This window comes from Brugia malayi (assembly GCF_000002995.4).
Source record: "Brugia malayi strain FR3 genome assembly, contig: Bm_v4_Chr4_scaffold_001, whole genome shotgun sequence".
Lineage (NCBI taxonomy): Eukaryota > Metazoa > Nematoda > Chromadorea > Rhabditida > Onchocercidae > Brugia > Brugia malayi.
The window spans coordinates 4,337,309-4,360,061 of record NW_025062478.1 but is presented as its reverse complement, the minus strand read 5'-3'; the positions used below and the strand labels follow the sequence as shown (position 1 = coordinate 4,360,061).

General features: G+C 29.3%; 4 protein-coding genes across 7 annotated transcripts; 2 read left to right on the top strand and 2 right to left on the bottom strand.

Moving 5' to 3' along the window:
- Window positions 1–970: 970 nt before the first annotated feature.
- Bm10607 (T-cell receptor beta chain ANA 11, putative) lies at window positions 971–6,456 on the top strand (the record flags this gene model as incomplete). Its single annotated transcript, XM_043081602.1, has 13 exons — window positions 971–1,049; window positions 1,449–1,685; window positions 1,868–1,986; window positions 2,301–2,482; window positions 2,654–2,786; window positions 3,040–3,216; window positions 3,475–3,681; window positions 3,920–4,018; window positions 4,375–4,467; window positions 4,668–4,764; window positions 5,159–5,303; window positions 5,735–5,926; window positions 6,204–6,456. The coding sequence occupies 13 exons, from the start codon at window positions 971–973 to the stop codon at window positions 6,454–6,456; spliced, it is 2,013 nt and encodes a 670-aa protein (XP_042937536.1).
- A 1,348-nt stretch (window positions 6,457–7,804) lies between these two features.
- On the bottom strand, window positions 7,805–9,744 carry Bm594 (Uncharacterized protein; the record flags this gene model as incomplete). Of its 4 annotated transcripts, none has more annotated exons than XM_043081598.1 (8): window positions 7,805–7,869; window positions 8,024–8,176; window positions 8,238–8,320; window positions 8,447–8,532; window positions 8,858–9,120; window positions 9,239–9,316; window positions 9,357–9,526; window positions 9,695–9,744. In XM_043081598.1, the coding sequence occupies 8 exons, from the start codon at window positions 9,742–9,744 to the stop codon at window positions 7,805–7,807; spliced, it is 948 nt and encodes a 315-aa protein (XP_042937532.1). The 4 variants fall into 4 exon arrangements, with proteins under 4 accessions (XP_042937532.1, XP_042937533.1, XP_042937534.1 ...); XM_043081599.1 differs by having other exon boundaries at window positions 9,248–9,316; XM_043081600.1 differs by lacking the exons at window positions 7,805–7,869; window positions 8,024–8,176; window positions 8,238–8,320; window positions 8,447–8,532 and adding an exon at window positions 8,549–8,554.
- A 2,926-nt stretch (window positions 9,745–12,670) lies between these two features.
- Window positions 12,671–15,184, bottom strand: Bm10606 (Zinc finger, C2H2 type family protein; the record flags this gene model as incomplete). The annotated part of the gene is made up of 5 exons (XM_001895931.2): window positions 12,671–13,167; window positions 13,321–13,500; window positions 13,615–13,720; window positions 14,420–14,649; window positions 15,181–15,184. 5 exons carry the CDS (start codon window positions 15,182–15,184, stop codon window positions 12,671–12,673), a joined length of 1,017 nt encoding a protein of 338 aa, XP_001895966.2.
- Window positions 15,185–16,807: 1,623 nt separating this feature from the next.
- Bma-wars-1 (tryptophanyl-tRNA synthetase, putative) lies at window positions 16,808–20,204 on the top strand (the record flags this gene model as incomplete). Its single annotated transcript, XM_001895930.2, has 8 exons — window positions 16,808–17,051; window positions 17,574–17,682; window positions 18,070–18,229; window positions 18,413–18,555; window positions 18,619–18,826; window positions 18,910–19,083; window positions 19,438–19,578; window positions 20,046–20,204. 8 exons carry the CDS (start codon window positions 16,808–16,810, stop codon window positions 20,202–20,204), a joined length of 1,338 nt encoding a protein of 445 aa, XP_001895965.2.
- Window positions 20,205–22,753: the final 2,549 nt, after the last annotated feature.

Genomic DNA, 22,753 nt, shown 5'->3' with positions numbered 1-22,753 from the left:
TAAATTACTTACAGAATGGTTCACTCTTTGTTAGCAATGGCATTATTTAAAAGCATGGGAATGGTATAGTGTTGCTTGATAGTTGCGCTTCTGTCTTTATCGTATAGTTTTAAGATAATCATATATATATATAGAGGACACGTAGAATACGTGGGAATATAACATGTGTTGCATGTGTTTCTTCTTTTAGCTTACTTCTTTACTTAGTCTATTATAACAATTTGTTAAGCATGTAATTATTTCGAAACGTAAACGGTTAGGAAATATATGGCGGATAAATGAAAGATTTGCGCTGCGCTTATCTTTTATTTCCTTAGAAATTTTATTATTATGCAAATTTTGTAAATATAATTAATAATTACGTAAGTTTCTAATTTGAAATTTAGACTTTTGTGTTATTCGTTTATTTCGTATTCAGTTCTCAAATGATATTATATTGATGGAGAAAGAAATAGGAAACTATAAGGGGTAAATGGGAAGATTGGAAACAGTTGGAATTTTTGAAATAGTGATATAATGGACTTAAAGTTCCTCGATTGTATGGTATTATAGTTGTATGGCATGTTTGAATTATGATATTTAAATATATTTGAAAATTTAAATGAATATTATAATAATTTAAACTTTTTAATTGACATCAAAAGCTTGGGGAAAATATAATTAGATACCAGTGCAAATGCATTATTTGTCATTCTATAGATTAATTTGAAGTAATAGAGGGAGTAAAGTAAGTTAATCGTGAAATAATTTTCTTGAATTATAATACAGTGATAATCAATCAATAGTTCAAAATCTATCCTTGATCTATTCCTTACGGGATAAACAGATATTTGGCTTAATAATTACAGAATATTATCATTATAGATATATTACTGTCAGGAACAAAAGAAAAGAAAGTAAATATTTCAAATTAATTTATCAGTCTATTTTTACAAAATGTTCATTGGAAAAAAATTTCCAGTTTTTTACGATGGGAATGGATGATGATTTGGAGATTTCAATGACGATGATTAAAAATCAAAATCAAACATTTGCTTCTGGAATTCGCGGTAACTCTTAAAGCAATTTTATAGGTTTTATATTAATTGGAAATTTTAGATTCTCTCTATCACTAGTAACATCTTATTAAATTATTTCTCAGTGTAAGTCATAGCTTTTACTGAAATAGAAACTAATTTGCTAATTGCATTAGTACTGTAACTATGTATAATTCGTTTACAAAAATAAATAGGCAAAATATTCATCTTAACTTCATATATCAAATTTTTGTTTTGTTTTTGACAATTTACAAATTACTTTAAGATGCGTAGTTCATATTTGATATTTTGACTTTTATAGCCTTCTTTCTTATCAAAAATTTTTACCATAGAAAAATTTTATAAAAATTTTTTTTGTTCATTTTAGATTAATTCTTCTAAAATGTTATTTTGCTTTCTTTTTCATTACAGAAAATACTGCAATAGAAGGAGATGGAAAGAAGAATACAACGAATATTATCACTTCGTTTACTTCTACAACTATTCCTAATAGTAGTGATAGCAGTAGAAGTTGTAATTTAAGTCAAACTGGTAACAGTAATATTGGTGATAATAGTAGCAATAATAGTGGCAAATCTTCATATAGTTTCGATTCAGGGCGGAAGACGAGAGAATTATTAATTGAAGATTATCTGAGAACTCTTCAAGGTCACTTCTTTTTGTTTTGATTTTCATATTTTAATTATTTTTATATCATTAACATACCTGTCCTTTATGTATGTATAACAAATGATTGTAAAACATTGACAGATACGAGATAAAGAAATTCTCTTTTTTTCTGATTAATAACTAAATTTATTTATCCATTTCATTGCATATTTCAATTCTAGCAACTGATTCGATAATGGAACCAAATATAGATATAACAATTAAAGGATTTTTAAGAAATGGTGGTCATCCAGAAGTTGTAATCACTTCTCTCACCAATAGTTATCGTGGTCTTGCCCAGGTATCTGTTTCAATTTTTTTTATTATATTAAGTATTAAAAATATTAATTAGTAAAATTGTAAACTTCAAAAAGCAAATACTAAAAGACTTCAGTATTACGTGAGCTGCAATTTCCAATACTGATAATTAAAATGATAACTTTCTCTTCGGTATCACTTCATGAATTATTATTATCAGTCTTTGACAGATACATGAAATTGATATGTTAAACTTCCTAAATTTCATTTCCTACTGCTTTCCATGTGTTAGAGAAGAAAAAACATTTTTTTTTTTTTTATCATATGGAGCTAATTAATCGTGCTGATAAGTTATAGTACTGTGAATTGCTTGGTGATTGGTTATCTGATTTGGAAGGTGACCGGAGAATTGTTCATGAATGTTTCGAAAAAAGTTTAAGCTCATTGCTTGAAAAACGTTTCGTGGCTGAGGTTGTCGATAGAAATTTTGATGCAGCAGGCGATGTTGATAAATGGTTACCAGAATTACTGAAACATAGGTTTACTAATTGAACTATCAAAAATCAAATTTGAACTATTTATCAAAAATTCTAAATATGTGTTAGCTTGAAGATGACCATGAATTCAATGTGAATTGGTCAAGTAGGTATTTCGAATTCATTTTAAATAGATTATTAAACTTTAAAAGAGAAAAGGTAATCTTGTTGCAGTAAATGGCGTAATTTAATTTACACACTGATCGAACAAAATCCTCGATCGAGATTTTTAACCAAAGCAATTCGAATAATATCAGATGCCGGTTTTCAACATGAAATTACAAATGTTCATTTAGCTGCGCAACAGGTATAGGCGTATTTTTATTTGCTAAATTGACTTATTGCTTACTCATTTTATTTAATTATTTCAATTATTGCTTCTTATTTTGTCTTTATCTATGCATTGTGAAAATTTTCGAAAAAATCTATTCAATTTTTAGTTCCATTCAATATCTTAAATGATATTAGATCACTAACAAATTTGACGGTATTTAAATTAACTAACAAATAATATAGTTAATTTGTCAGTTTAATTAATTATGATAAGTTAACCATTATAGTTTGAAATTTGTTGTCGTATGGTTATTACTGCAATTGATGACTTTTTTGCGGAGCATAAAAAAGGCCCAATGACGGATGTTTATGAAAAGGCTTTTGCGAAATTAACTCAGATAGTTTGTTATAGCGAGCATACTTATTTGCTCACGCAAGTTCTTTTGTATGAAACTATCAAAGAGGTAAGTGTGAAGTGATTAAGCTATGGATTATATATCTTTAATTTGTAGAATTATAATAAAAAGTGTAGCATTATATATGTTGACGTAGTTGCGTGATATTATACTATTGCATAAAATTCATGTGACACAAATAGGGCTTCATTTTCATTCTTCTAAAATTAGAAAAACTAAAAATTCTGCTAAAATTTAATTCTAAGAAAATTTCATTCTAAAATAACTTTTCATCATTTTTTATTCAATTAAGTGATAAATTTTTAGGAAAATAATGAAGTAGCAGCAGCTTGCACATATTTGTCACAAATATTACGTCGTGAAGCACATAAACGTAACTATCAAGATTCATATGATATTCATATTGCATTAAATAGAGGATATAATGATTGTGGTAATAGTGTGAAGCAAATCATATATGCAATGCTTAGCAAGAAATGTCTAAATCAAGCTGATATTATTCGTCTCTATGAAGTCAATTAGTTTTTTTTAGCTTTTTTGAGACTATTTATTTTCTCCCATTATTTATTTCCCTATTTAATTTTTGTTCATAAAGTAAGTATTGATAATCTGAAATCAATAAATGGTTGTGATTGTTTATTTAATAATCAGTAAATGAAGAATTAATAACAGTAATACATTTCTAGCTATACCTTTGATTTATCTTTAATTTTTTTTCAAACTCTTATTTCTTTCTGTTATTCTTTTTCAGCATTACAATTCATCTGAGCCACCAGTTGTTGAATTTATTCAAGATCCATTTTTTATCGATATGCTTATCGATGCATTATTTGCATATGAAGGATGTAAGGTAATTGCTTTTACTTGTATCTGTTTCAGTACTATTTTTATTTATTGGCAAAGCTCAAATATTATTTGAAGTAAGTAATTTTTACTGCTATGTTCTATATTCTATTTTATTTAGCCTAATCTTAGTTAAGTCTTCTCTTAGTTAAATGATTAAAATTATTCATTTTCCGTAGTGCTTAATTGACGTATCTATAATTATACGTTTGAACCAGGAAATCAATAAAACGAAATTCGAAAGTGGAATATTTCAGGATTCGAAGCAAATTACGGCTCGATGGGAGTAATTCATAATATGTTACTATTTAATTCGTAACATCTGAAAATATAATTTTTATTCTTTTCAATATTATTTTTCAGGTCCAATTAAGTCATCGATCGAAATACATCTTTTTATTATCTTATGCTTCTTGTTGTAGTACTTCAAATGATACGAATATGGAAAAAGAAGACGTAAGATTCTCTCTTTTATAAATAAATTCATTTCTGCTACTTCTAATTTCATTAATTACTTTTAATTAAATAATTTGCTATTTCATTTTGCAAAAGTATTTATCATAAACAAAAAAAAGCGCTTTTTTTTTTGTTTTCGTCTTAGTTCTAAGTAGCATTAGAATATGTTACAATTGTAATCATGATTCCAATAAGTTAAGGAAGAGATGGAGCGAACAGAGTACATTATGGAAAAGATTTTGGATAGTATAAGATCAGAACGCGAGTTTTTAAAAGATATCCGTTTGCTACTCAGTGGTATATAATTTTTAATGCAGAAAATTTATTTTTTTAATAAAAATAAAAAAAAAGCTTTAAGAGCTCTAGAATATTCCAATCAATAATATGTTGTAAATTACCTCATCTTTTTTAATTTACAAAGTTTTTTTCTTTTTTTTTATTAGAACATAAAATCACTGAGATTTTGTGAAAAATAATGATGTGCGATCTTTTAAAGATGAATAATGATCAAAATCATCCATTGGTTAATATTAACTGTAGATAAATTCAAATCTACTTTCTAATACAGAAGTGCAATTTTTAAAACACAAATTTATTATTTATTCAAAAGCATAAAAGTTCAGTTCCAATAGATGAAAAAAATTTAAAAACAACGTTGTTATCTTGTTTTATCTTTTTTTTTTTCTACCAGGTATTGAATTTACACCAATTGCCGGTGGACTATTGCATTATTTACAAGGGTTTTTGTTAAATAATGAAATACTTACTGAATTTGAAATGGTTCATTTCGTTTTATTGGACGAAATTGCTACCAAACATTCCGGCTTACATATCAGGTTTGTTAACGAATCTTGTAATATAGTAATTTCCTTAATTCTTCTATTTTTGCTATATATATATATATTATATAGAAATATGAGACAGGAAAAAATTTAAACAAAATTCTAAAAACTATATTGGTTAACAATGATAATGATAGAGTAAAGGAAAAGCAATAGTCAATCAGAATAAAAAAAAAAAAAAAGGAAAAAACTCAAAATTGTTCATATTGACTACTACTAACACGAATCATATTGTAATTAAAGCAGATATAGTTTTATCCATAATTATTACATCTCTTAATTTTATTAAGCTAAAATGTTCTTGAGCATCATAAAATTTATGATATTTCATCCCCTTCGATTGTATCTACAATAAATTCATTGATAAATCAGAGAGCTATTGGTTGATTTGATATTTATTTGAATTATTTCAAGTCTAATTAAAGGTTATTCAAAATGCTTTGTGAGTTGTATGATCGTCAGTCAAAGTCGCAACAACCAGCAGAAATGATTATCGCTAAACAACGAAGTATTATTGATCGTTTTGTTCATCTACTTTCTGTTGGATTTGCATTACCAGTTGTTGAAAAAATCAATAAGATGTTTCAGGAAGGACAAATTGATGTTTCTCTTGCACGGTAAATTATCAAATTTTTGATACTTGTAAAGAAACCAACTTAGCACTGTTTTTATCAAACTACTTTAAGCATGAAAACTTTTCAAACATCAAAAAAAATGAGAATGAATCTCCTGAAGAAAAAAGAGACCTAGTCTTTGTTTATATCATTTAAATTAATTGGACGAGATTATGATTTGAAAGAGCATATTTAACTACCAATGAAATTATAATTTCGCTCATGTTGTAATCGGTTTAATTAGAATATCGTTAAATATAAAGTGTTCCATGTTTTACAGGTATTTTGCCATAGATGTTCTGGATATCATTGAACCACCATATTCGGAAGAGTTCATCGAAACATTTCTACCAATGGTGCTAAACCGAGAAATCTTTGATAAGTTAACAATGATTAAGGTACCAGCAGCAACGCAATTCATTCAAGATATCACAACTGAAACTGTGGGAAGTAATGATGAAGTTGAATTCAACACAAATGAAGTTTTGTCTGAATTGAATATATTGGATACGTGTAACACAACTACTGAATGATATTACAGAATTACTATTATATGTTACGTCCTGTAGACAGGTGAATTTTGTTATCGTTACCTCTGAAGAGAAGTTGCTATACCAGTATATTTGGAAGTATAAGTTAAGACTAGTAATGCATATTTCCAAATAACATTTTTTGATTTTAACAAATAACATTTTTTGATTTCTTCATTTAGAGATCAAAGACGATTACAGACATATTGATGTTACTATATTAAGCTGTTAGCATATATGTATTTCATAAATAAGACTTTTGGTATAGAGCTAAGAGAACGGTTTACGCTTACGGATGAATATTTATCATTAGCGATGTCAATTGTGCACATATGACCCTCAGATTCTTAATTGTTCAGCTGCACTTTATGGATCAGCAAATGTAGATCAAATTAGAATAGAAATGGCTAGATATTATACTATAACTAGGAAATTGACTTAAGCTAACTGCTCTAATAAATGTTGCTATACCAATCACATTAAAGTGTTTGCGGTCAATAAAGTTATTTCATAACTGTTGACTTCTTTATTTTTTTCCAAGCCGATTAGTCCTAAGAACGAAATCAAACATTTAACACAGATAATACAATTTATATACAATAGGCAGCTTTTCAGAGGATCACCAGAGCAATTTCCATGAACTTACAATATATTATTCTAAAATTTCTTTGGATATTTATTTTGTCATCTTTTCCAGAATGATTTCTTCCCAAATCCCACATAAAAAAGTATTTGAGCAGATTATGCCATCGCTATTGTCCATCCAAATGCTATAACAGAACACTAATAATTTCGAGCGCCTACAAACCTATCGGATGTCTCCTTCCATTCAGATGAGAATTTTTTACAGTGTAAAAGAAGCAACCAGTTTCTCCTTAGGAGGACTCATTTTACTATTAAGGGTTGCAGCCTCGAACTTACATTTTGAATATCAAAATTACGACACAAACTGTACTCGATCCACAATTTTGGAATTCTGCGAGCTTTAGATTCCATAATTCAACGATCAAATGTTAGTACTGTTGTGTAGGATGATATTGCTGTTGTTGTTGCTGTTGAGGCTGTTGTCCATATTGCAACTGCTGTTGATTGAATCTAAAGCCATATCAAGAATTACTTGTTCAAATCACCAAAGCTAAATCATACAAGAATTTCTCAAATGGGATATGTGAATTCATCTAAAATTTTATTTCATGTATGTAAGAAAGAAATGACTTTTAATTTATATCCTAGTTAAATCTAAACAAATATAGAATTAGCATCTCTAGATAAAAAAAAAGAAAGCTGGAAAAAACTTGAAAGCTAAACAATAAAGCAGTGACCGAGAGTCATAAGTCGCCTGCTGTACCGACTATCCGTAAGCTATACCACCCCGTTGTTGTTGATGTAAAACATATTGGGAACCTCCTTGGACATCTGTAAATATAAAATTTCACATAAAAAACACAATAGAATGAAATTTTCAGGAGAAACTTCCATACGCTTTTTTTTTACAGAAACTTTTACAGAAATGATAAACTGAGAGACAAGAATTATTCGCTTGTGTTGAAAATGAAAATATCAGTTTTACCCTGCTGCATTTGGATTAGTTGTTGCTGTTGGGCATATTGATGCTGTTGTTGTTGTTGCTGCTGCTGCTGCTGCTGCGTATGATCAACCATTTGCATAGAGTTAGCACCCGTTTCAACTTTCATTATCATATTACCACCATATTGTGGCGGTCCTGCGGAGATTTGGTAGGCCAAAGCATGAAAGATCAGTAACAATAATTAATGATGATATACGATAAACTGTTGTTGAACGTTTGGTAGGATTGATTAAATTTTCGACTTGTATTACACTGTTAACTGTTTCGCTAATACTGGAGCTAATATTTTTTCAACTTTATCCAGTCATTTTTACAGCCTAGCAAGCAGTGGAAAATTAACCATTAACATCCTGCATAGATGGCTGAGGTCCACCTGTTACACTTGTTGTGTTGCAGTAGCACCACTAGCAGCTTGCGCTTGTCGCTTTTGCAAGATCATTGAGTGAATCTTCATTTTTGAATCTTCTGTTGTTTGAGTACCCATTGCGGTGCTTGAAATTTCCTTATTTAAGTCTAAATGCCTTCTTTTTTAAATATTATTTTATATGCATTTTCATTCCGTGTAGTAGAGGGATGAGACAAACCTTTTACTGCACAAATTTTTTTTGTTAGCAATCACCAGCTACCATAGGTTATAAACATTTTGTGAAGGTAAAACAAGTTCATCCATGATCTCTGGCATGACATTTACATGAAGCTTGACTTTAAATATCAAACCCGAAGACCTCTAATTTCCTCGAATTTCACACTGCATTATGAATTTTAGTTTCAAATCGTGGTATGAATGCCTTATGTGAAGAAATATTAATTCGTCACCTGCTTGCGTACCAGATGGAGGCGCTGAAGGCCCAGATGCGAACTGCTGCGGTACACCTGTTTGCTGTGGGCCAGTAGCCCAGGTGCTCGGGTATGTAGGCTGCTGAGGTGGACCTCCACACAGCCAACGGCACTACCCATTTGTTGCTGTTGTTGTTGCGCAGCTGCAGCTGCTACAGCTAGCTGATCAACAGTTTGCTGCCGTTGTTTACAAGTAGTACCTTGAGAACGTGTAAAAAGACCTGCTGCTTTGCGACGCCCTCCTACAAAGAAAAGAAATAAAACGAAATAGCGACGAGTTATTTCATTTTTTTTGATTTTAATTTTCAAGCAATATAAATTTCGAATTTGTAGGATAATAAAACTGATATAATCGGTAACCTCTTGCACCTCTTGGCGACGCATTGTTTTGACCTCGTCCTGTTAGATCTGGTAATGCTAGCATCGGACCAGATTGCCCTGGAAAGATCATCGCCGTAGCAGCGGTACTTGGTGCTACCAGGAGTACTAGATGGAATAGATCCATCGGGAATAGATGTGCAAGTAGGAGTTGAACTTGACTGGTAACTCATTGCACGGCCTTGCACTACAGGACCCAACGTTGTACCTACATCCATGGCTACACCACCTGAGGACACCGGCACATTCTGGAATGAAAGGAGCCTTACACTGAATGAACTTTTACTGCTTTATCAACATTAAATCACTCACTGAATATTCTAATCACAGAAAGAAGATATGTCAAACACAATCAAAGAAGCTTTACTGAACTATGCAAAATATCTAAATCAACCCAAGATTTTCCACTGCTACCAGTATGTAATTCTAAAGACATACCGTAGAACTAGCAGATGTAGTTGTTGAGGTAGCTGCACTGGAAGAAACATGATGCAGAGTTGCTGGTGTCTCTGATACATCCATCATGGTGGTGAAAGATAGATATCCAGATTAGGCGGTCTGTAATAAATTAACATCATTTGATTATAAGATATCACTCTAGATCATTCATATAAGCTAAGTTATAAAGTTAATCTTATTCAACCATGTAGATTGTTCCTATTATTCAGCAAGAAAGAAATTAGAATTAATGATCAATAGGAGAACAGGTAGATTTATGCTAAGAATTGACGAACAGCTTGAACTATTTCCATATCTATAATCTATTTATAAGACTCTTTTGTAGGAAAAATTTAATTCACCGATCCATCTCTCACTCTCTCTTCTTCCCTTCCTCCCTTCTGTTGTCTCTCCCTCCTCTTTCTCCTCTCCTTTCTCTCCTACGCCGCCCTCTTATCCTTCCTCTTTCTCTTTCCTTCCTCTCTTTTCCTCCCTTCTTCTTCTCCTCTCCCTCCCTCCTGTCCTCTCTCGCTCCCGCCTCTTCTTCCTTTTTTGAAGAGGGTTAAACAAATCCCATTTGTTGACCATACTAGCAACTTTTCCCATCCAAAAGGAAAAGATTAGGTGGTGAAAAATGCGATGAATGTAGGTGATCTGGGTAAAATGTTCTGTTGATTCATGAGAAATATTTTGAATTATTTTGTGGCTAACATCTCACAAATTGATTTTGCTTAGATGAAGATATCGTGTCTTGTGATGAGAGACTGTTTCTGAAGCTAGAATCTTTGATCAATGAAAACAGGACATCAACAGTAGAAGCAATGCAAACCTCTCTCGATCTTAAAATGAATAGTGTTATTCAGAACGTTCGATCAAAAACTGCCGATAATTTTAAGGTTGGATTTTATAGTTCTGTTAAATTTGTAAAACATCTGGGCTTTTGATAAAAAATCATTGTTCAGGAGGGAAATTTAAAATAACCTTTTCAAATGCTATAGTGATACGTTGATTTTCAATATCAATTTATATTCTTTATTTTTTTTAAATTTTTCAGAAACAAAAAAAAAAAAGATTTTGGAGCTCGAATGTTTTTCACAGTACTGATTTGCCAATTCCATAGTTACTATTTGATTTTTTGCAAACTTTTACAGGTATATCGAAAATGTGTTAATGGTAAGGGATCCTACCATTGCTGGTAGCTACCGCCATGTTTTAAATCGATTACAAACATCTTTAACAGGTAAAGCAGGCGAATAATGCGTTGGTATTATCTGCTAGATATAAAAAGTTAGCAAGTGGTGAACTAAAATAAATTTTGTACAAATCTTGTCAGGTTTTGCAATTTCTATGTCATATTTTATTTTGTTCTAAAAACAGTAATGATATGTCGAAGATATCACTGTAACAAAGCAGTCCTGATCTATTGCTTTCGTTCTGGCTTTCCAGGTTTAAGCGTTGTATTTCCGTAAATAGGATTCTCTCATTCTCCTACATAAAGTTTATATATTTTTTGGGATAGTATGCGGGTTGAGATCCAGTCGGCCAAAAAATGTGTTAATTAACAATATGCTTGCCGTCTAAGTTTGAAACAATTTTCGTTATCATCGACAAGAATATTTTGAAAGACATTTTTTAATCGAATGTCTCAAAAAGTATATTTTATGTATGATTTTTTTACAGTCTGTATAAAAGGTAGGCAAAAATTTATGTGTGATTTCACTTTATTATATACTGAGGAAGTTTGGTGCAGCAGAGAAACCAAATATAGAAGAAAGTCAAGAAAACATCAAATAGAGAATCCCTTTCTAAATTATAATCCCATTTCAGTCTTTATGGTCTGTACAAACTAAATTTGATAACCTAACTCTCAGACTCCATGATATATATATATATATATATATATATATATATATAATACATGTGTAAACCGACATACTGAAATACTCTGCTGGAGAGATGCGACCAAAGCTCATAAAATTTCGAGTTGAGGTTATGACTGTCGCTTTATAGGACCTGTTCGATTATTTATGAGAAATTGTATCTCTTGAGAAATATATCTTGAAATTGCTATAGATAAAGTAAAGAAATTGCTAGGCAAAGACATATACATTTAAGTACAAAATTGATAACATTTCAAATTTTCAAAAAATGCATTTTTATGTTATGAAATTAATGGTTGAGGAATTTGCAGGGACATGGTAAATAGGTGATTAATGTGTGAAGTTTAACTGAAGCAATGCTTGGTTTTTATTGCTGATATTTACCCTTGATAAGTGATAATTAATGTAATTCTAAGTGTAAGTATTTGACTAATTTTTTTAATGCGATTACAAGAATGATGGCGGTAAATGTTTTTGAAAGAAATTTTTTCTCATTGATATTTTTATCATTGATATTTGCGTTAGGTAAGTGATAAATAATGATTTGTAAATTGATTAATCTTGAATAAATAAATTCTTTTCGTACAATGTCAAAACTTATTATTATTATTGTTATTTTAGTTATTCCAGAAAAGATATGAATCTTCTATTCATTACATTAATAATGATTTCATTTACTTCAAAAAAACTAAGAAGGAAATAGCAGATTTCGTCAAAAATAAAATATCTCCGCTTTTTTCTTTTATGACTTTTATTTCGTTTCAAAGTATAATCTAAACTTTGTGTTATGGATAATGAAAGTTTGATCATTTACATACGACTTTTAACCCTTTCAATTTCTTATCTAACTCGAATTAAAGTAATGTTTTAATATCTAAGCTTGAAAACTTAGGCGATTTCTGGAAATTTTTCAAAAAAAACCATTGATAAAGCAATGTAAAATTGTTGATTTTACTGATTAATATTGTCGTTTTATCATGTCAAATCTTCCTTCAGCAATATCACAAAGTGAGAATCTTTTATTTTTGATAAAATAAGAAGAATAAAGCAAAAAATAACAATAAAAAAAACGTTCATTTTCCACATTTAAGCGTAATTACGAAAAACCCGGCATATCATGCATAATATCACAAATGTGAAATGTTTTCTTTTGTTCGAATTTTGTCGTTTCAGTGAGTTTTTTCGAATTCTCAAATGCTACTGTTTTAGGTTTATGAAATTTTGCTTCGTTGATTAAATTAATAGCAGCCGAATGATTGGAAATAATTTGACATTTTTTATTATCACCGAGTTCCTCCACTTCTTCATGTTTTAATTTTGTCTGGATTAATTTCTCTTTAGAAGAAATTATTTTGGGCAGATTGACAATTTGAGAATGTGGAACTTTCCTGATAATAGTATTTTTTAAGGAACATAAGCGTTCGTGGCGCAATTTACCCGAATAGTTATAAAGCACTCGATTACAGTGAAAGCATTTGAATCGTTTAATGGTTGAATGATAATAGCTGAAATGGCAATCTAGATCGTACGCTGAACTGAATCGACTAGTACACATCATACATTCATGTGGTTTTTCGTGAATTTTTGCATGTCCTGAAATTTAAATTGATTATTTGACATAAAATTTCAAAAGAAAAGTCCAAATCTCTTGTACTCGAAATTAAGCTAAGGAATGATTCAACTTTGCAAGCACTTTGCTTAATTAATATTCAATACAATATATTTGATCAATAGTTCAAAGCTTACTACTTAAAGCACTTTGTCCCGATAAATGCTTATTGCAAATCGTACATCGAAATAATTTCCCTTTATGCTTGGCTAAATGTTCCTTAAAATTATAAAAAGTTTCATATGTTCGATCACACTGATTACATTCGAATAATTTTCGTTCACCATTATTTTCCTTCACAGTATTGCTTATGTGCGCTAAAATTTAAAACATTTGCAATGACAATTATAAGGATTTCCAAACTCTTTTCTTCTTCCTCAAAAGAAAAAAAAAAAAAAATTGTATCACAGAAAATTCAAATTGTTACTAACCGGAATGTTTTTTAAGTTCATGTGCTCGCATACGTTTCTCTGATACAAATGTTCTTGCGCATTTTTCGCATTCATATTTGCGCTCATGATGAGCCATCATGTGATCCTAAATTCTTCAATCTTTATGTAATATTTCATATTAATCAAAAAAAAAAGAAAAAAAATATATTTTACCATTAAAAATTAGAAGAAAAAAATCAGTTCAATGTTTATTATTATTCACGAATGCCACTCATTCGAGATATTTCATTTAAGTTAGCTATTTTCAAGTTTGATAAAAACATAAATAAAAATTATGCAGAATTATGTTATCAGAAATGTCACTAATCATAAAGTTAATAGTAATAGTAATAGTAGTAGTAGTACTAGGAAAAAACATTTATTACTTGAAAAAATTTAGAAATACTTTCTTTAATATTACCAATTTTTATAAATTATTGTCTTTAATCTCAACGATACATTTTAAAATTCTTATGTAAAATAATTCTATGATTACTGTCGCTTTCATTCATTTTATTTTCATAAAATTTCATCATTTTTTTATAATTCCAGACAAAAAAAATCAATTCACTGCTCATTCTTTTACATATTCACATATATATTATTAACAATTTAAACTTTTTGATGATCTCAAAACACTCCATAAGACTATATTACTTTTTCTGAAAGAAGAAAATTTCATGCTCTTCAAGAACTTACAAAACTTTCAAAATATTTTAAAAAGTCACAAAAATTTTCTGAACTGAAATCAAATAAATGGATAAAAACCTAAAATTGGGCAAAAAAAAGAACGATAAACTGAAACCTGAAAATCTTTAAATGATCCATATATTCGACCACAAATTGGGCATAATCCTCTTGAAAATGTAATATCATTTGTAATCAAATTTATCGGATATTGATTAGGAAAGGGTAGTGAAAATAAAGGTAGAAGTGGTTGAATGCGATTGTCAGTAGTCGAAAATAATAGTTCGCTGATCGGTCTAGTAAATTTCGAAATGTCAAAGGTTGATTGTATGGAAGCTGATGGGTTCGCTGAAAAAATAAAATATTAATAACTGATTTCTTCCATTATTTTACATGAAAACATTATTTCAAAAAAAAAAAAAACTGTTTATTGATTCATTTGATAATTTATTGGTTCTAACATTCAATTATCTAAATTATTCACTCATTCATCTCATATGCAGAAATTAAGTAATTCTTGCATATGCATCCATTGGCACTAATTATTTGCAAACAATTAGATGAATGATTCGTCTATTCTAATACTAAATTATTTTATTGAATAATCATCAATAAACATTTGATTTCTTTAGTGATCAGCTTTATTATAATGCTGTACTGCTAAATTGGTATGAAAAAATAAAAAAAATAAAGTCCTTATCTATCTAGCTGATTTCAATTTATTTTAATATTTATATAATTAATTGCAATTCCATTGAACTATCATATTTCTGTATCAAAATTTTGGGATATTATGATTATGTAGGATTATGAAAGTATCAAACAATTTGGTGAGAGCCTTGAAAAAAAAAATAAATAGGAAATAGAAATTTAACATACCCATATAAATTTGTTATTTTTTTAGCAAATTTGAATGATTGATATAGACGATACTGAACCAATGAATGAGCAAATAACTAATATGTAAATTTGGGTTTTGACAAAAGTTTAAAGGGTGGAGTAAAATTGACCGCCATAATGTCAAACGATAAGTGGGAAATGAATGAAATTTGATGCTTATCGTTATATTAGTCTTTAAATAATTTCAATATTGCATTTAAATTGCAGATAACAATCTTTGCAAACTTTCTGATAAATTTTTTCAACTGTCAAAGAGTATGGATCGAGTGTGAACACTGTTCCATTCACTCATCAAGGTCATTCATGAATTTTCAATTGCAATAAGATTTCGTCGTATAGCTATCCTAATTCCTTCACGTATTATTGATAAGATCAGAAAAAAAAGAAGAAAAGAAAAGAAAAGAAATTTGAGAGATGGATGAATTTTTATGAAAACAAGAAAAGAAAAGAAAGAAAGAAAGAGCGAAAGAAGAAGGACAGTTAAGATTGGGAGGTGTTATTTGATGAGCTATCTTTAAAATTTAAATTATCGTTCCGTTTAATTTCTCTCCAAAATCATCCATTACTTTTCTTATCATTTATATGTCTGTCGATTCATATATCAATCATTAAGAAAATTAATTTATTCTATTTTATATGGAACAGAGAAAAAGTTATATGGGGAATTTGAAATGAGGATGGAGAAAGAAAGTAAGCAACGGATAATTTACATTTGCAATTAATTTCTAAATTTTAAATAAACATTTTACATTAGATAAAGTTTAGCTAATTGTATTACTATTAATTAAATTAAAATCATCGACAATTTAAGCAACTGATTGCGTATCATTTGTGATAATTTTGATAATTATTGATAACATATAAACGTGATAAGCTGATGACCTAAATCTGCATTGAATGAATCAAATTAACAGATATTAAGTAAATAGAGTATACGCTTCAAAGTCCATACTTCATCATTCCTTTCACGACAACTACTTATCAAAATACTTCAGCGGAAATCTGCAATTATTCATTTCAAATCAGTCACATGGGAATAAAATTTTCATACAGCGTAAATCAGAGTAGTACAAAGAACTGCTTGCTGCTATTTGACTTTGACTGTGGTCTAGACTTAATGTGAGTTATGTATTTGTGGAAAAGTCAAAAGTTTAAGCTGTTAGCATGCCTTCGTAAGTTTGCATATCCAAGTCTAGGTTTACTTTCTTTCTTTGCAGTACAATTAACAAACTATTTATATTCAAAGAGTTATGGTACGACTAGATAATTATTTCTCCTCAGAATTCTTTCTGATTAAGAACATTATTACTAACATGTAAGATTTTACTGGAATACAAGTACTGTAGAAAATTCAATATAGGGGGTTTCATTTTGTTTAATTTGGCGGCTATTCATGTTTCTAACTTCTATTCATTGGTTTTAATCTTAAAAAAATGGAAAAAAAGAAACGTTATGGATTACTACATTATCATTTCCTGTAGATAATCATGCGTAGAAACTTGTGATATTCCTTCCATATGGACTGAAATTATTATTTTTAACATTATCATTTCTTATAGATAATCATGCGTGGGAATTTATGATGTCTCTTCCATATGAGATATACATGTGGTTTTCTTTCCCTGAAATATTTGAGAGCATTACATTGAGAAATTCAATAAATCATTATATAGATAGTAACGAATTGCTTGCTGTTGTGAGAGACAAGGAAGCACCGATGGTAAATGACTCATTAAAATATGAATCTGAACAGATGATAAAGGATAAGAAGGATGAAGATGGTGATTTGGTGACACCGTGGGATGTTACAGCATCAAGCAAGAAAGGCATTGATTATGATAAATTGATCGGTTAGTACTACTTTTCAACAAGATTTGCCTCAATAAGTCTGAACTGTTCTGAAATTTAGAGCAAGATCATTTCATCCAATTTAATCAGAAATGATAGAAGTTTCCACTGTATTAGTTCAGAATCATTTGATCTATGCATATCTTTTGAATAACATCCATTATTGTTATTCAAACTTTCAAATAAGAAATCTATCTGATAAAAATATAACAAGATACGGATGTGATAAACTTAAAAGTTAGAGCAGATGTGCAAGATTACATGCAACAATTCCTATACCATGGTCTTACACCTTATTTGTTTTCTTTTTTTTTCTAAAATCAAAATTTTATTGATTCTTCTAATCATTAATTTCTTCGACAGGAGAAAAGTTTCCTGTTGCTAGACATCACAAAAAGTGTTTTGAAATTTAGTTATGTAAACAATGCAGACTTACATGATATGTCTAGTAATAAGAAACTTTTGAAAATTGATGAAAATATTGATGGAAACTGATATTTGGTCATATTTTGTATAATTTTCAGCAAAATTTGGATGTTATAGAATAACAGAAGATTTGATTAGTCGATTCGAACGAATTACTAGCCAAAAAGCACACCCAATGCTGCGACGTGGGCTATTCTTTGCACATCGGTATGAAATTACAGAGTCGTAAAATATATTTTGTTGATATGAAAACTGGAAGCAACTTTGATTATTCGGATTTGACTAGTTACGTCTTCTCTAAGTAGAAGTTTCATAATTGAGGAGTAATTTCTGTTATGATACCTCATATTATGTGATTGGAGATAGTCGAACGTTCAAAAATCGAGTGAAAGAAAGAAGAAAAAAGAAAACAGTTAAGATAAAGAAATTGAAATAAGTGGTGAAACATGTCTTATTTTTCAATTATTATTGAGAAAAAGAGTTTCGTATATTTTTAGTGATTGTCACTAATTTTGTATAATTAGTTACAGAAATTCAACAATAAAACAATTACTTGTACAATACTATGAATTGATTAAATATAAAGTTTTTTAGTGATTTGTCACTAATTTTGGATCGCTTGGAACAGAAAAAGCCATTTTTCTTATACACAGGTCGAGGTCCGAGTAGTGGTAGCCTACATCTTGGACATCTTATCCCATTCGTTTTTACAAAATGGTTGCAGGATGTGTTTGATGTGCCTCTCATCATTCAGGTTGGTTATTAGTCCTACACTGAAATTCTGGACACGTTCCTTTTTTTTTTCATTGCAGAAATATTTCAGGATATTCTAAATCTTTTTACGCAGCATATTGAAATACATGGTTATATCTTATTTTATATCAATTGATATTAAAAATATAATACATTTACATACTGTGTCTCGTCAAATTTTCAGGTAACAGACGATGAAAAATTCCTTTGGAAAAATCACACACTAGATGAAATCAAGCGTATGGCAAATGAGAATATTAAAGATATTATTGCTTGTGGCTTTAGTCCTGACAAAACTTTCATCTTTTTAGATACTGAGTATATGTGGTAAGTGTAACTATATTTACGCCCATTGTTTGTTCCATTCAGATCAATTGAAGTAAATTTCAGTCCATCCTTTTACACCAATATTTTGAAAATATGGAAACTTGTAACAGTTAATCAAGCACGATCAATTTTTGGATTTACCGGTGAAGATTCAATGGGTAAAGCAGCCTTTCCATCAATTGAGGCAGCTCCGTGCTTCAGCAGTAGTTTCCCTTTAATATTTGGGAAGCGTGAAGATATTCCATGTATTATTCCATGCGCAATTGATCAGGTTTGCTTATTTTTACAAAAAATATTTTTCTATTTTGATTTCAAATATGTTCACGTTCAGATTGTGTGATTTACATCTTTTAGGATCCTTATTTCCGGATGTGTCGTGATGTTGCGCCACGATTGAAATATTTAAAGCCGGCAATGATATACAGTTCGTTCTTACCAGCCTTACAAGGTGCGCAAAGCAAAATGGCTGCGTCTGATGCCACCACATGTATTTATTTGGATGATACGCCTAAACAAATAAAAAATAAGGTTCTATTTTCTTATCTAATTTGTCGAGGAGGACTTTTTGAAGAATCCTTGGGAATTTTCGTTCATTGAGCAATCCTAACGATAATCGTTTAAGATGTATAATCTTATCATTTCTCCCTAAATGAGAATTTTTTTGTTTATTATATTTTGGTATCTTTTTTACTTACTTTTCATATATGCCTTTTTTTGGGCTTATAATGACGGCCAATTTTTTTTACCTTTTGCAATGACAGTAAAGAGGCATTTGTTATGCAGGTCGTCATTAAGAAAGATGGGAACCAAATAAATGAACCTGTACAATGCTGTTTGCCTTCTAAAATCAGGAGAAGCTTTTATTTAAATATTTCTTTTCAGATCAATAAGTACGCTTTTAGTGGTGGATGTGATACAGTTGAGGAGCATCGTAAATATGGTGGTAACTGTGATGTTGATATTTCATATCAGTTCTTGCGATATTTCATGGAGGATGATGATGAATTAGAAAGTATACGTCAGGTAAGTCTTCAAATCTGTTGTTTCTAGCTTTCATTTATGAGCATGTTCTATAAACTGATAATTAACATTTACATGAAAAGAAAAGTATGAGTATTCTGACAACTCGTTTTAATAATTACTTGATGCAAGTGGATTAAGCGGACGAATCAGTTGTTTAATTTGGTCTTTTTAATTTTTCTTTTTTCTTAAATGCACTTGTGTTGTGTTATAAAAAGACATACTGCATTAAATAATCAGGAATTTTGACATTTCCAAGTTCATTTCATACTTTCATAGCTTAATTCGTCCGATTATCTGCAATAGTTTTATTGCAACTGCGCTTCACCTTGTCCTAGTGCAAATTTGCATATTGCTATTAATGTCATTGCAATTTTTTTCCAAGACTGATAGATAAGGACCATATTTTATCTCCTTGCTTTTATATCACTCATTTCATTAATCCAGGTTTGATCTATAAAATTTTCTAGCGTTATGCAAACGGTGAATTATTAACTGGTGAACTTAAAGCAATAGCCATTAAAGAAGTGCAGCGGGTTATGACAGAATTACAGAATCGGCGAAAAGAAGTGACCGACGAAGTAGTGAAAAGTTTTACTGTTCCACGGAAATTAAAGTATGATTATTGAGAAAGGAATATAACTATTCAAAATTTGGTTTGGATTTTTGATTGATTTCGTTTCTTTCCTTGAAGGTTGTTTCAGATTTTTTTGTTTTGTTTTTTGTGCTTAATTAGGGATAACGTAGAAGTTTTCTTTTGTGGGATTGTTTAATTCTTATGACTTAATTTACATTTGTCCGTACTTTCGTTAGCCTACATTTATATGAACTAACTTTGTTGCTTTAAAATTTTTGAAGTCTCCCGACAAACCATTTTCTTGTTCATTTTCTTCTGTTATGCTCTCTTCTGTTTACTGTCATTCTACGCGTCATGCAAGTCGTGATATGCTTTTTGACATTGAATGTTGGCTTCTTTAAATGTTTGAGATATCGAAATTTCAAGCATTTTTTTTTTTTTTTTTGTTAATTGTTTAAATCTTCAGCTTTTCAGACTTTAATATTTTGATGAAATTGTATTCTACAAGCTGGTGATAAATGTCGCAGTTGAAACATATCCAGCATCTTTCACCATTCAAAAACCAGTCGCAAATATATTGGCATAATTTTATCTTTAAAATTATCATACAGTCGAGAAGAGATCAGTAAGCAGCTTATTTATTTTCTTTAACCATAATTCATGACTTCACGTCAAAGAGTAGTATATAGTTCTGGCCATGATTTTATACAGTACAAGTTGATTTTAGGGTAATCCAATAACATGAAGTTTACTTTCTAAGTTTCATTAATGAAAATTGTTAGACATTTAAGGTTTGGATCAGTTATTCGTCTATGTTTTTATTAAGGGAGAATACTCTCTGCTTTAACAGCTAATTCTCAAACATACATTTGCGATTATAAATATTCGTTGTGACTAAACAAAAGGGAATGCTGCATTCTTGGAAGAAATAAAATGCATTTATTAGAACTTTTAATAAAAAAAATTGCTGAATGTTGTGAATTGGGAAAGTAATTACTTTTATAGTTCAATCAATGAAACAGGAAAATGATATGCCTTAATAAATACAAATGATTACTGTTATATTTAAAAGTAGCTCAACATTTATAATTAAAGTTTCATTTCTATCATGCAATCATTATAATAAATTATCTATGTAAATATGACATGTTAATGTCATAAATTTTAAATTCTTGTTCAACATTAACATTTAATTAATAACACATATCTATTCACCCACAAACTTCATCAATTTTTATTATACCGCTAATATAAAACAAGAATTTAAAATAATGCTATAATTTCACTAAATTATAGCATTATTTTAAATATTATTTCTATAAAGTTTCTAGCATTAAGTCTATTAATAATATGAATTAGTAAGCAATAAGTGAAAGAAAAATGAAAAATGGCAACGGAAAGAAAAAACGAATAAAACAAGAATGTAGAAGATATGGAATAATTGTAAATAATTGTAATCAGTTAGAATAAATTTTGAATAGTTTAAAAGTATTGCGAGTAATTACGATTTATTCGTATTAGTATTCAAAATGCAAAAATATGTAGTCTGGATAGTAATCATTTAATTATTCTAAATCATTTTTTATTTAATAGAAGGTGAATGTAAATTGAATATAATCCTATTGCGAAAGATGTTAAATTATATATTCTTTGAATTTTCCCAAAAATTTTACGGGTATAGTGTTAATGGTGTTGATTTTATGAAAAAATACTATCAATACTGAAAGAGTAAATGTTCTATTCATAGCCATTATCAATTTCAATTTTAATTTCAATATGTGGTGGAAGCTTTTGAAGGACATACATATTCCATTAATGAATGTTATAAAAAATGATAAATGTTTCTTCTGATGACATTTCGACCTTTTGGATGTTTATGCAAATTGTGTAAATTATATGAAAGTTAACTCTCTTAGATAAGAATCTAAGAATCGAATGATGCCGAAAAAGGAAAGAAAATGAATTATCCTAAATGCTTTTAATGGTTCCATTCCATCCTACCATTTCTGCTTTTATTACACTTTCAAAAAGTTCTCCAACCAAAAAAAAGTAGTGCAAAAGGAAAAATTCAATCATTCCTACAAAATTTCTGCATTTGTTATATTAAATAAACAATTAGCATTCTTATTCAAATTGATTTAATCAGAAATTTTCCCTAATATGATGAACTGATTCCAAACAAAATAAATAATATCATAAATGAATAATCTAACTATAAATATATATTTATTTCTTAATACCAAGCATTAATTTATCAACAAGTTTTCAGGAATTCGAAATCAGATAACTAATTCCTTAATAATATTTTAAGATTTCTTCGAACAAAATAAATTGAATTTATTGATCTCTTATCGTCAAATTTATTATATTTCTAATTAGTTTATGTGCGATTAAATATTTGCACCAAAAGTTTTCCCAAAATTTCGGAATAAATGAAAATATTTCTTCTTTTTATTGATGGTTTTAATACTAAATTATTTTCAAGAAATTTCTTTGTTTTCAAAAAAACAAAACTTAATTTTTAACATTTTATCATTGCTTTGGAAAACATAAACTCTACATTATGTAAGAACGAAAGAATTAGTTTTGCGATTCCGGGAC